The sequence below is a fragment of the Xyrauchen texanus genome, chromosome 34 (genome assembly GCF_025860055.1).
Source record: "Xyrauchen texanus isolate HMW12.3.18 chromosome 34, RBS_HiC_50CHRs, whole genome shotgun sequence".
Lineage (NCBI taxonomy): Eukaryota > Metazoa > Chordata > Actinopteri > Cypriniformes > Catostomidae > Xyrauchen > Xyrauchen texanus.
This window is the reverse complement of record NC_068309.1, coordinates 32519950-32535558: the sequence shown is the minus strand read 5'-3', so window position 1 is coordinate 32535558 and position 15609 is coordinate 32519950. Positions and strand designations below refer to the sequence as shown.

The 15609-nt window shown below is 36.5% G+C and overlaps 1 protein-coding gene across 1 annotated transcript in view; it reads right to left on the bottom strand.

The window, feature by feature from the left end:
• LOC127628030 (glucocorticoid receptor-like) overlaps window positions 1–15609 on the bottom strand; it is a 101231-nt gene that overhangs the window by 26500 nt on the left and 59122 nt on the right. The window contains 1 exon segment of the mRNA XM_052104685.1: window positions 4320–4486. Within this exon segment, the coding sequence (XP_051960645.1) occupies window positions 4320–4486 (167 nt within the window).

Sequence of the window (15609 nt, the reverse complement as noted above, 5' to 3'; positions counted from 1 at the left end):
GGTTGCTGGTTCGATCCCCACAGCCAGCACCATTGTGTCCTTGAGCAAGGCACCAGGTTGCTCTGGGGGGATTGTCCCTGTAATAAGTGCACTGTAAGTCGCTTTGGATAAAAGCATCTGCCAAATGCATAAATGTAAATGAAACAGTGAGTGATGTGGTAGATCAGAGAAGAATTATAAATTGATATTATAAGATGATTAGGGCTGTCAATCGATAACATTTTAATCAAATTAATTACACAAAAGGTCAAATAATTAAACAAATTAACTGTGATTAATCTCATATATTAATATTTGCCAAAATAGGCCCCAAATAAAGATAATTCATCATATAATAATCAATATAATTATAAATATAACATATAATAATTCAGATAATTCAAAGGCATTACATTTTGGAGGCAGACAAGTAAAGCATTGATTAAACGATATAAAAAGTGACTTTAGAAGACAAAATATTGTTTGGTTTATTTACAGATAATTAAATATAAGCCTATGATGCGCCTACAGTTGACAGCGGTCCATTTTGCAATTAAGTTTGTCAGTCTCTTAATTTGGGGTGTTCTAACTAGACACATTCTCGCGTTCCATCTGTGCACAAGCGTTTGCGTCGCATTTTACCAGTTTCCAGCATCTTGTGGCACAAACGGTATGCTTTTAGGACAGTGTGTCAAGAAAATTAAATAAATGTCCCTCTAGACCCCTGCAGTCTTCGGACAGCTGGAGTTGCGCAGACTGCCCCCTGCTGTGACTTGCAAAATTGCAAAATTGCTTTAACTGCAGCGCTTGTAAGAAAAGGCCTTATTCCAAAATGTATGTACAGTCAGGAGGCATGATTACTATAATTTCTTTAATGTATTATTTATTTAAATTAATTGCATTGAATTATCATGTTGAATCGACAGCCTTATATATAACTGAATCTGAGCAGTATTTATCTGGCACAAAAATAGTGAGGGTATCTGAATGAAGCTTGCTTAGGCTAATGACTAGGGCTGGGTAAAAATATTGATTTTCCGATGCATCGCAATCTTTGTTCGAACTTGATATTGATTCTTAAACCCCAAGATCAATCTTTCACTCTGTTGAAACCCTCTATAATGCAACCAAATCTCACCCTTTGTGACTATAATGTCTATAATTAGCCACTGGCTGGTAAATGTTCATATTTCACTCACCAGTGATTGAGTAGTGTAGTGAACAAGTTATTAGCACAGATTAAAAGAGTAAAAGTTTAACTCGAGATCCACGGAACCATATGTCATTGAATAATGTCTCTTTTAATACCCTTTCTGTTTTTTACAGTCAGTTGTTGATTAAAAATAATAAAAATGAAACATTTAATTCTAATCACACATGGATACGCTAAAGAAATTATGCAGTCTTAAAGAGACAGTACTGATTGTGTTCTACATCGCAATGTAAATAATTGTAAATAGTACAAATTATGCGAGTAAACAATAATAATGCAACAAAATATATGCAACATCCATCCAGCCATCTTCTATATCTGCTGTCCTATGCAAGGTTGTTGAATGCAACATAATGTATGCAATATTAAGACATTAAATGATATAATAGACTGAATTTGAATGTTTTTAAAAGCTCGAATGTAACCAATTTGATGAAAAACGAATGATAAAATATACTTTGTCAAATTAATATTTTTGAATTGTACCTAGAAGGTTGCTTTATAATTAAGAGCAATAGCTGAGAGTCTTCAGTTTATACCACCATATATATACTGTATATATTAGGATGGAGCATATTAAAAGCAATACTGTTTTGATAACGTACTTCTATTTTCCCAACAGTCACACTCTGGAAGTACAGTGGCTGTAGCGGATTCCATTGAAACATACGTGAGCTGCATATGGCTACATATGACCTCACAGTAAGTGATTTACACAATGATCACAATTATAAATGCACGTTTGGGGACACTGAAATGAATCAGCTGAATTAAGCAGTCAATACACCAATTTTCAATCTCAAAATGTGCAAACATTTTACAATAAGGTTCTATACGTTAACATCGGTTAATGTATTAAGTGAACTACCAATGAACAATGTATTACACAGCGTTTATTAATCTTGGTTAATGTTCATTTATAGATATACTATTGGTCATTGTTAGATTATATGCATTCTTTTTTGTAAATGCATGTTAATATTAACTAATATTCTTTATTCAACTCATTATGATAGAAATGTAAATGTAAAAACTTATATTAACATAAAAATAATAAATCTACATGAACAACTTGCTGGTGTTATATACAGCATTAGTTAACACATTTTTGCAAGGACCTCTCCGTTCTGGGTAGGGGTGCACAATATATCACCAGCCGATATATAATTGGCTGATAACTGGGAAAATTACCATGTTGTATTGCACCGGTAGTGGATTACCGCCTAATCAGTATGCATCTGTGATATACACATAATTCTGGTTCATGATAGATCCACCAAACCTTAAACAGAAGCAGTTAAGAGTTGGTCAGATTACAAACTTTTAAACCACACCTATTTTGTTTCAAGTTTATAGTTTTCATCTATTCGCTAGCAGCTCCAGTTTAAAAAGTTTAAACACAAAAATTCAAATGATCAGTTATCGGTATTACTATCGGCCACAATGAGGTGTGTATAATCGGTTATCCGTATCGGCCCAGAATCTCCGTAGCGGACCACCCCAAATATATCAAATAAATGTTTATTTAATTTCAGCAATTTCTGTACAACTTATTTGGTATCATTAAATTGAATTAAATTATATCTCAGCATTTTATCACCCATTTGCCACCTTGCCCTCTAGATATCAGCATTTGCCATTGAAGAATCCATATTGGTCAAATCATGTATATAAAAAAGAGAAGGGAACAAGGCAACCTTGACGAGACATATCCAGCTGCAGACCCGCAGCACCACCAGTTTCAGAACCCCAGTTTCAGAACCCCAGCGCCAGAACCTGAAGTGAGGGGCGGAGTTATTGACAATGAGACAAGCATGGCGGAGAGCATGGTGAGTTGTGTAACGTTTTTGACATCACGTTGTGAAAAATTATCGCATATATTAAGTTCAGCGTTTATCTGCTAAATATTTAATTTGTGCATAACTTTATCATCTTAATGAAGCTTGAATATGTTGTCATACTTTACTGTATTAAAAAAAATTCTACTGGATGGTTCGATACATTTTTGCGTGTTGTAAATGAGCCTTACGGTGAAGTTTTGAAGACATCTTGTGAAGGTGTTAAAGTGTTTGTTCCACGTTCCTCTGTTATATGCATTGTTTGTGAGTTAATGTTACCTATATAGTTGAGGTTTTTTTTACGTTGAGATTATTGTGTGGTGCTTTCATCTCTTGTAGAGACATTTCGAATGAATGAAGACCACAAGGAAAAGGCCCATAACAGTCTCCTGGAACAGTCAGAAGCTTCCAGAGAGCCCTTTCTATTTCATTTTGTGTTCAGGGATGACATGGAGTTATTTTAGCAAGAATGTAAGGACAAAATGGGCCTGAGAGTGAATTCCTCATTTGATACATTTTAAGTTTAATTTATACAGGATTGTCATGATAAAATGGGCCTAGGGGTGAATTGGTCATTTGTTGTATATATTTTTATTGTTTCTTTTAAAATTATGCTGAATTTTCTCTCTTTTTAGTTTTTTGACATGTTTTATTTTACATAAAGAAAAATGCATGCTGCACATGTTCTTGTGAAATAAAGTATATTTTATATAAAATACCCATAAGTTTCAAGCATTTTTTTTCACCATCATGATCAGGAAGTAACTCTCATAATACAATGAAATGGATAACTATATACAATTATATTACACAAGATCAATGTTTTAAAATGCTTATTGTACTGTACCTTAAAGAATCATTATAACATACGTATAAAGTATGATGTTTCGTTTGTAATAAAAGCAAAGTACTCTCCAAAACGTTAGGTGGCGCTACTCGGTTTCGAACGTAAGCTCCGCCCCTCACTTCAGGTTCTGGCGCTGGGGTTCTGAAACTGGTGGTGTAGCCTACTCTCCAAAACGTTAGGTGGTGCTACTCGGTTTAGAACGTAAGCTCCGCCCCTCACATCAGGTTCTGGCGCTGGGGTTCTGAAACTGGTGGTGCTGCGGGTCTGCAGCTGGATACTATTGACCTTGACACCATCTTCAGTTTCTATGTAGTTCACAACTAATAAAAATGAGATGCAAAGGATTTATCAGTTTAGTGCCATCCCTACTGTCAAAGGAACATGAAGCAGTGTGTATGTGTGTGTGTGTGTGTGTGTGTGTGTGTGTACACTGAAGGCTCACCCTCTACAGCTCTTTTGAAGAAAACCTTGCAGCTGCCACAGGTGAGAACCCCATAGTGACATCCTGAGGCCTCATCAGAGCACACCAAACAGACCTTATGAGTGGTACCACTAGGCTTGACTGATCCTGATGAACTGGAACTGCTCACTTCAGGCCGTCCCAAAGAGCTAGAACGCAAAGAAAAAGAGAAAGGCACATTGTGAATTTAAGCCGTTGTTTCAAATACGATGAAAGATTACGTTTAAAAGACCTCCATACAATTAACTACAAAAGCTACTAGTAGGAATGTCAAAAGTACATGTTCTTTTTTACCAAGTTGATACAAAATGTCAAAAACAACAGCAGTCTTCCTACAATACCAGTAGTACCAAGTACTGACTCATTACGGTACTTCAGCCTCGTGGTAATGAGGATATGTGCGTTAAAGCCCAAATACAGTTTCAAACTCGGTCAAAATGCCAATCTTTGAGAGATATTAATGTTAACCAAGTTAGTTATATCTTAAGACTGCTAAATCAATGTAAACAAATCGGAAATGTGTCAAAATATCAGATTTGTGCAGGTGTTGTAGGGTAAATGCAGTCTGTGTAATGTTATTAATATTAATTCAAACAACAACACTGACCAAAAAAATTTAAAAAAAAAAAACAAATTGGCAAATTGAAAAATGTAAAATATAAAAATCATACAGTGAAGACCGTCATTTAGATTTTATTTATTTATTTTTATTTCTAAAAAATATATACTGCTGTTAGACAGGCCGACCTAAACTAGTTTGCACTGTTTACATATGTTGTATTTGTTGTATTTCAATTTCTTATTACATTTCCGACTGTTTACTTGAGAGCTTGGTATCAAAAACGGCATGTAAATCAAGCATTGTTAAATTATACTAGTATCGATTACTGACATTTTGGTTTTGTGTCAAATTGAGACTTTTAACAAGCTGGCAACAAATGCTCATGACTGCTAATAACCATTGCGACACAAAGCCACAGGTCGTCAACAGCTATTTGGCAAATTTCACCAGTCCGATTCAGCTTCATTAGTGCCGGTTCACCTCTTTGATGATAGTTGTTTTGTTTTTTTTTTACAAATCCCTTACACCATCTCATGTAACCAGAAATGTCTCACTGGTTAGCCAACATGCCACACACTGCTGTATTTAGCTCCCATCTGCACATACATATTAAGTTGTTTGTCAGCAGGTCGAAAGGCTATTCAGAGAGAAGTTGAGCGTTAAGAGTGAGTAATACTTTCCCAACCATTAAAAGAACTACAACAACTGGGATAATGGTTTCAGGTTGCAGAATATTGTTATACCAAGCGCCATGTTTGCTGTTCAAGAATGCTTATATGCCAACACATGGCAGAAGCTCAACAAGTCTGACCTAAAGTTAGATTGCAGTTAGACTAGAAGGGTCACTGGAAATATGATACTAGTTATAAACCATCAGGGCAGCCTGGACATTAGATGTCAGCCCAAATCACTCAAGCTGTGACCGTGGATGGAATTGATTCAAACTGACAGGTAATATGAGTAACCAGTTCATTCAAATGCTTTTCTGCCTGTGAGCTGCACATACAATATTAATCAAAGCATTGGGTTGGAAATTAAGAACTGGTTCTAATTTCAAACTGGTTGTATTAAAAAATACAATTAATAAATAATTACTCATACTTTCGTGATGTTCTGTCCTGTTAACTGAAAGAAAAATTGCTTAAAGTGTGTCTTAGAGAAAACGTCTTAATTTCTGATATATGGAATACGGGGAACGGAGGTTACAACAGTAACCATGACGTTCCCCTTCTGTCACTCACTCGACGTTGTGTCGAATGAAGTGACACAAGGGGTCCCATCTAAAAACGCCACGCACTGACCGTGTTACGTGAGCTGTCGAGACAGGTGCAAGCAGGCTACTGCGTGCTAGAGGCAACTGTGTCGGCTGCACGTAGCCCTCCCCAACGACCAGTAACTCTCGAGAGTGAGGCAGGATGAGCCAGTAGTCGAGTATGCTGATGCCCGCTTCCCTTAGCGGGGCAAGAGCTGCCGCTGCGATCTTCGTTAAGACGCGAGGGGACAGGGACAGGCCGAAGGGGAGGACCTTGTACTGATACGCCTGGCCGTCGAAGCGAACCGCAAGAAGGGTCGGTGTCGAAGCAGAATCGAGACGTGGAAGTACACGTCCTTCAGGTCTACCGCTGCGAACCAATCTAGCTGTCGAACGCAGGTAAGAATCTGTTTCTGCATGAGCATTTTGAACGGGAGTCTGTGCAAGGCCCAGTTGAGAACTCGCAGGACTAAGATCGGTCGCAACCCGCTGCTTTTTTTTGGGTACGATCTCCATCTCGGCTGGAGGGACGGCCTCTATTGCATCCTTGAGGAGCAGGGACGTGATCTCTGCTCGTAAAGCGTTGGCTTTCTCGCCGTGCACGGAAGTGGTTTATTTGTATACAGCATAGAACTACAACACATAGAGATGCGTATTTGCTGAGGTAATCTTCTTAGTGTCTGATATTGAGCAGCTGAAGGGAAGTCGGGACTTGGGCGGCTGCTCACGGGTCAGAGTGCTTACCATATTTAATCTCTGTCAGTGCGATTTACACAAAGATGCAACTTATCTAGGTTTTTTTCTCTGAACAATGTGATTTTTACCAGGTGCGACTTTATTTCTGGAAAATACAGTAATCTGCCAGCAGACTGTGGCTATTTTCTTTGTTACAGCATTTGTGATACCGCGTCAAGTAGCAATTTAAACTCCACATAAAAAGCGATGCAGAGAACCTGTTGGTGATAGTTAAGACTTGACGTGCTTCTGTGGTAATTATAAGGTGCCTTACATAGGCTGAATAATACTTGATTTCTATCACAAGTCCCATCTGGGCTTGTTTTGTCCAGCAAATAGCATTAAGGGGTCCTTTCCCCATAATTTTATCACTGACACGGAAGCGCTATTGTGTGTGTGTGTTTTGAAGTGTGAGTCAGTGTAATGGCTCGGGGTGGACACATTACAAAGGTTCCGTCCATCCAACCATTGTTTATGCTGGTTTATGCTGTAAAAGGTAAATGCGTTAATAACAATTAAGGATAATTAACTTGTTAAACTTTAATTAAATCACAAGTGTTAACGCGTTAATTCAGACAGCTCAACTAAAATTACATATATATATACTTTTTGTTACATATTTATTGTTTACATGCATCATTTGTAATATTTACAAGAATTTACACTGTTTTGTAGAATCGGTACTGTCTCTTTAAGACTACAGGCATCAGCCAGTGAGCGCATATTAGCGATTTATATATCATTTATTTTTATTAATGCATGTGTGTTATGTGTGATTAGAATAAAAAAATTCTTTTTTTGTAGTTTTTAATTGACAATTGACTAAAAAACAGAAAGGATATTAAGAGACATTATTCAATGACAAATGGATTGCGTGGATCTCGTCTTTGAACACACAGATTGAGTCCAATCAAACTTTTATTCTCAATACGCAGTGAAAGGATCCTGGTGCTACACTTCTTTGCCGCTATACTACTTCATTCCTGGTGAGAGAAATCTAAAAGTTTTTAACCTATTTTTAATAGAAAATACACTGCACACGTCAAATGATTTCATGGGGTCTTCAAAGAGTCTCATATTCCTTCAAATGTATTCAATGTACATCATACCGTGAGTGATACACTTTTGTAACAAGCTAGGTTTCCTGTAACAGGCCTATCGTTTTCTAAATTGTGCAACATATTTTAGCTGCATCGAATGTGAGTTTTGTGAAGAAATGTCTCTGATACTGAGAGTCATAAAAAGAACTTCAGATGCTGCCTAACAGAGGCTGTGCTTGCAGGATTTGTTCATTTTTTCCCCCTGCAGAATTTTGCCATGTTGATTTGAACTCCATCCAGCAGGTGATGTGTGCTTGATCGCTTCTTCAGCTCTCTGCTTGCACAACAGTCCTCTGATCATGAGAATGCAGTCCATTGACCTCAGCAATCAGATCCAATCTACACGATTGCAAACCAAGCTAGATGATATGGTGATAAACTACTTGCTTAACACTTTCCAACTATAAATACATAAAAATATGAATGTGTTTTTGGCTCTATGGTATACATATATGTTTGTCTTTGTTTTGGGCTATCTCTAACTATTTAGTTTACAAAATGCTACTGTTTCATAAGAATGAAATCTTGAGGAAGAATATAAAGTCAAAAATTGAGTAATTTAATGAAGCAATACATTAAAAAGTATGTTACTTCACCATTGAGGGGATGCCATTTATCTGCAGACCACATATTGAAGAATCAAAAGCTTAACTAGCATGAAGTAGCTTTTAAAACATTCCTTGCAGGCTAATCATGTGCCAAAAATGTGATACAGATTTTCTTGCAAGTTTGGGGAAATTGGACATGCTGCACGCATTTGCTCTGTTCACAGAAACACACCAATCAAACAAGATCTGAATCTGGGTTATTTCACCCACAACTGAAAATTCTTAATTTCATAATTTACTTAACTACATGTCAGCACAAACTCATTACCAGTGGCCTATTTACTTTAAAAGAGATGTAAGGCAGAATATAAGGAGTGACAGCCTCAGTCACCATTCATAAATTATTGCATGGAAAAAGATGCAATGAATAAATGGTGACTAAGCTGTTATTCTGCCCAACATCTCATTTTGTGTTCCAAGGAAAAGTCCTATGTGTTTAAAACTTTAAAGGTCGACAGAAATATTGGTTTTACAGATTAACCTGTGCTGATAGTTGCCTTTTGGAACTACTGTTATCGGCAAAAATCTATGTTAATCATTTCCGATAGTTTTTTAATAATTTCGTCATTTCAAAATAAGAGTCCCCAACATGTTCTGGGCTTGTTTATACTTAAGAGTCCAGCTTTATGCACCAAATCTTAATTGCTTCTGGTTATTATTGTCATTTTGGACATTTTGTCTTTGTCTGCCATAGTATAGAAAGAATAAGAACATTTTAGACTTTCTGTAATCAGTTATCTGCCTTTTTACCACCACTATCGGTCAACGTTATCAACAACATTGACAATAAAATATGTAGACAAAAATATCCGTTTTTGAATAGTCATTTGATCTCATTTAACGCAACATGAGACTATTTGAAATGCTAATGTTGGCGCGGGAGAACAGCACTTCAGCTCGCACTTGATTTAAACATCTCACAGTCCAGATGCACTGTAAACTTTCCAAACAGCTTCAGGTGATGTAGATCGCAAAGTATGAGGGAATTATAAAACAAAAAAACACAAAAAGGAAATACAGAAGCACTGTCATCATGAAATAAAGCAGAGCCGTACCTGACGTTCCGCTTGAGCAAAACCTGCCTGACAAAGTGTCTAACGGGAGTTATATCTTTAATGCATCCTATCTTAAAGTTCAAATAATAAAGAAGCAGGTTGTACTAATAAGCACAAACTCTATACATATATACATTTAATTTAGGAGCTATACTGCAGAAGAAAAAAATTTGATTGGAGAATGTTGAATATAATCAATATTTTTAAACATCTAAAAAACAAGAAACATTTACCTGAGAAGCAACATATAAGATATTTAGACTTTCTATCTTGAATATAAAAAGATTTAGTCTTTTCTGCACTGGCAAAAGTATGAACAAGAGAAAAAATACACTTAAATTGAAAATACACTTATATTTAAGAAACATCCTATTAAAGCAGTTTAAATATCATGTATGTTGCTTCTCAAGTAAATGTATCTTGTTCTAAGGATTTTTAGACCATTTTAAATGGAAAACAAGACAAAACATTTGATAACAATTTTTTATGAATTAAAAAATACAAATCCAAGTATTTTTTTCCCTTTAATTCAGTGAATGTCATTTAAAGATATTTGTAATAGATGATTTTGTCATCTTTATTGTTAGTAAGCATGTTTAATACAAACTTTTAAGTCGAGGCACATGCTAAATAGTCGATTAATCATTGGAATAATAGCCAGAATAGTCGAATAATTTGTTCCATTAATCGTTAGATTAGGCAATTATCAAAACAATCATTAGTTGTAGCCCTAATTTAAAAAACATGAGGGTCAGTAAATTATACCATATTCTTCATTTTGCAGTTAACTATCCCTTTAAGAGTAAGTAAGAGCCATGTTTTGAATTACTTATAATCACATTATCCTTCTTCCGCAAGCAAAGTCCTTGATCTGAGCATTCCCTTAACCAACAAGCTAACGTGGAAAAAAGCAATACCAGAATAATTAATGGCAATTACTCCAAAATATCCATAACAATTTGAGACCCCACTAGTGAGTTGACTTTGCAGGTAAGTGCTAAATAAAATTTGCTAACAGTATGTTTGTGAGTTCTACATCCGTTATCACAGAGGCTGCACGCCCAACAGGAAAGACTACTTTCACAACAGCTGCAGTACACTGTTCCTCTAAATTCCTGAAACGTCCCATCAATCACGGCTCCAGTGATGGTAGAGCACAAAGATCCTGTGTGATTCTATCTGTCATTACCACAACAAATCTAGAGGATCAAGAATGAGAAAAAACGGCTCCATTGTTCATTGGAGTCCAGCCAAAGTCACACAGCAATCACATGTGTAGTAATAGAGAAAAGTGAGAAGACACCAGGGGTATATTCCAATTCACTGAAAGTGCCCTAATGAAAATATGAAAATGTCACATAGCTTCTTGATTCTGATTAAGCTCCAGAAGGACAAAACTACAGCATAAAACCACAGTAAAAGTAATTGATACAACTTGTGCAATATATTCCAAGTCTTCGGAAGCAACACATTTGAAGCCATACAAGTGAATAATGACTGAATTTTTTGGGTGAACTATTCCTTTAAGTACGATTCCAAATCGTATGGAGTAAATATTTTTAGTCTGAAGAGCATTGCAAATGGCACAGGGAATAATTGTAGTGTACATCAATATATGACTCCACAAGAAGTGGAGAAAGCAATGTACCTACCAGTGAGTGAGTGTGTTTACATGGACACGATACACTGTCAGGGTTTTTCCAGCATAGAGAACTACTAGGTGGCCGCCGCCGTCAAATTTCGTACCGCCTCCGGCTGTCTACAAAACTGTGGTGGGTGTCTTCATGGAAAACACTAACAAATGTTGCACTTGGTGGATTGTCATTTGTAACTTCAAATCTCAGCAATAATAATAAAATGGTCAAATGGTCGTTTGATGTAATTTAATGTAACATGAGATCATATAAAACTAAAATGATGACACGCGAGACAAGAGGAGCACTGCAGCTCGAGTGTCTGATAGAAACACAGATTACAGCTTAGCGATATAGCTTTATTTCATCCTTAATTAAAGTTCATATAATACGGGAGCGTGACATGTGAATAAGCACAAACTCCAAAACTGTCATTCTCTGTGCTGTCAGAGCTGCTTCAACCATTTGCGGAAGTGACCCAATCGGAGCGAGAGTCGAGACCGGGAGAGATTTAAAGTTCTGCCGGCTGATGTGGACTCTAACACGAGACGCTCGTCTCTCACCCCCGCTGTCTGCAGCTCGCAACGTGTAGCATCATTGATGAGATCATCATGATAAGATCAATCTTGTGTGAAAAATAACACTAACATTACAACAATAAAATGTTTGCGTGTGTGTGTATATCTATATATATTAGGTCTTGGATAGACTAGATTGACAAATGATTATCAATAATACTCTAATGGCTAAAAATGTCAACAGTTTTCATTGACTAAAACTATATTAAAAAGCCCAGTTTGTCTACTAAAACTTGACAAAAAAAACATAGGATAAAGTTGACTAAATATGATAAAAACTAAAAAGGACATTTGACACAGGATTAAGACTAAATTAAAAAACAGCTGGCAAAACTAACACTAGTATTTAGTTGCCAGGTCATTATTAGTGTAAATGCAAAACCAACGTTTATGTGTTTTTAACATCACTTTTTTGATCAGTATGGTACCACCTGCACCTCATTTTGAGCAAGGAAAAACCCTGACTGTAACTATCAAAAATTAGCTTATTCCAAATATCTGACTACGGAAGAAAAACACATTTACACAAGATTTAATCTGATTATCAGTTTTTTACATCAAAATGTAAACAGTCATGCAAACAACACTTGTGCACATGGGCTAAGCTGGTAAAGTCAGTTTTTCCTGAGTTTTAACCTTTTGTTTCAAAAGTGTTTTTTCTTTGTAATTCTTCTCATAAGGCCTGCACCCCTGAGTCTTCTCTTTACTGTTGTACATGAAACTGGTGTTGAGCGGGTAGAATTCAATGAAGCTGTCAGCGGAGAACATGTGAGATGTCTATTTCTCAAACTAGAGACTCTGATGTACTTATCCTCTTATTTAGTTGTACATCTGGCCTTCCACATCTCTTTCTGTCCTTGTTAGAGCCAGTTGTCCTTCTTTGAAGACTGTAGTGTACACCTTTGTATGAAATCTTCAGTGTTTTGGCAATTTCAAGCATTGTTTAGACTTCATTCCTCAAAACAATGATTGACTGACGAGTTTCTAGAGAAAGCGGTTTCGTTTTTATTTTTGACCTAATATTGACCCTAAGACATGCCAGTTTATTGCATACTGTGGCAACTCAAAAATATACACAAAGACAATGTTAAGATTCATTTAACAAGCCAAATAACTTTCAGCAGTGTTTGATATAATGGTAAGTGATTTTCTAGTACCAAATGATCAATTTAGTATGATTACTCAAGGATAAGGTGGTGGAGTGATGGCTGCTGGAAATGGGGCCTGTGTTGATTTGATAAAAAATGACTTTTTTCAAATAGTGATGTTGCTGTTTTACATCAGTAATGTCCTGACTATACTTTGTGATATACTTGTTGGGCACATAACTGGAAGAATAGGACATTTTATGCGCCCAACAAGTGTAATATTTAAGCAAAAACACACTTTTTGGTGTTTCTGTTTGTTTTTTATGGTAGTTTCTCACCTCCAGGTAAGCAGTTTACACCATGGCCCAGTGTGATAATTAATGCCTGTAAAACTGTGATTCGATTAAATAAATACATAGTCTGTATATGCTACACACTTCTACAGAGCCCCTAAAGGGACAAGGTGGTGGGGAAAAAAATAATGGTGTTGGAAAAAAATTAGCAAATGTGTTTTGTGTTTCTCACAAAACGTTGTGGTCCCCCAAGAAACTTTGTGTACACTCGTAATGCTCTGCAGGCTATTGCATTTATGAGTGATAAGTCGAGATGCCTACTTTTTGTGGAAAACTGTATCTTGCAAATATGTAAAGAGTGAGAAGATACAGCAACTCCTTTCTGTATTGCATCATTACATCATACATAAATCTAATACATGGCATATGCAAAAAAATAAAATAAAATCAAACAGAAAATATATGATAATATAACAATAATAATATGCAGTTCAATTGTGCACCACAGCATTCCATTTCAATTAGATCACTCGCATTTATAGTTTTTTTTAACTGTGTTGTCTTTTTCACACATTAGGGTCTCCTAACACTTCAGATCGCTCTCTGCCGCACGTGATGATCATGATGAGGTGTTTTTAGTGTATGAACGGACGTCTACACACGTATACAATAATGAGTATTAATATAGTCTCTCCTTCTCCTTCATTAAAATTTGCATGTCAAATCTACTGATTTCACTTGAATGTTTAAGCATTATAAGTCCAAAGCAGATGTACTGTATCATTTTCTTACAGTATTTAAACTGCTGAGCACAACTTGTATCAGAAAAAGACAACAATAACAGCCAATAATAATTATTTTGCATTTCAATAATGTCCTTTCCTCATTGTAAAACACATTTCACATTTAGTCGAGGCGTCAACACTCCACTCAACGCCAGCATTAAGCTGTGATTTGACCTCACAGAGGGGCAAATTTATGAGCTTGCCTAGCAAGAAAGCGGGAGATGTGCACAATAAACATTAAAAATATGTATTTGGATCATAATTTTTTTTTGCAGAAATTACAGAAAGTAAGAGGGACTTGTTTATGTTTAGGTTTCAATGTTTGTTTTTTTTGGGAAAATGTAATTACTTTTGTTCAATAACTGGTGTCTCTGGATACTTGGAAACGATAAGGTAATAATTAAAATAAATTATGGGACATTCAATATCTTTACATAAATTTGGACAGTTTTAAATTATTTATTGTAGCTTTATACTCTCAAAAACACAATTTGTGAGACAAAAACGTGTGTGAAAACACTTTGGTGTGAAGTTGGAGCAGAGGTTGCGCTGACGCGTCACTTCAAGCCCCTCAACATTTATAAACATGAGTCACTTTTACACATTAATAGCTCTTCTGCCCTTTGCACTATGTGATGAAAAAGTAAATGAACAACATGCCCCTTTCATTCAGTTAGTACATGTACCAGGTCATTCAGTTTGTATATGAATGAGAAGTTTCCCGAGTATCGCTTCTCACTGTGCACGCACTGCAGTAGCAAAGCACGCGACTGACCGTAGCTGTAACTAATCAGGTGATCTGCCAAGCACCCGACTGGCTGTTGATGTAATCAATCATGAGGGTGTAAGTGCTTAACCATTGATGCTGTAACTCAATGCGCAGCCACCGGCAGAGACAAAACGACTATATGTTTGATCATTACCATGTTTTTGTACACATAACTGAGACCTTGCTAGCAACACAGTCAAACTGTTTTATTATACTAAAATATATCCCAGTACAAAAATATCTGCATTGCAAAATTCCAGGTTTTCCAGGTTTACAGGAAAACTCAGAAAGCTTTGTCATGCCAAAGAGGATGCTTACAGAAGTGGGGATAAAATATTGTACAATCAAGCCAGACACACATTGACAAAAGAAATTAGAGTGGTTAAAAGAAGCTACTCTGAGAAGCTGAAAAACAAATTTTCAGCTAACGACCTTGCATCAGTGTGGAGAGGCCTGAAAGACAGTATTAACTTCAAGACACCATCCCCCAACACTGTAGGGAACCAACAACTGGCTGACGACTTGACTGTGTAACTGTAGATTTGAAAAGCCCAGTCTCACACCCCACACCCGCTCTAACCTTCACTTCACACAAATCCAATATCCTCTTGCAACCACCCCCCTCCCCGCTAATCAACCTGCACTTAAGATCTGTAAAGAGGTGTGCCAGGTCTTCCAGGAAAAAAAGACAAGGAAAACACAGGGCCTAGACAGTGTTTCACACACTTGTCTAAAATCCAATGCTGACCAGCTGGCCCCCCTCTTCACATTTCCACTATTATCCCTGTCCCAAAGAAAAAACAAAGATCAAAG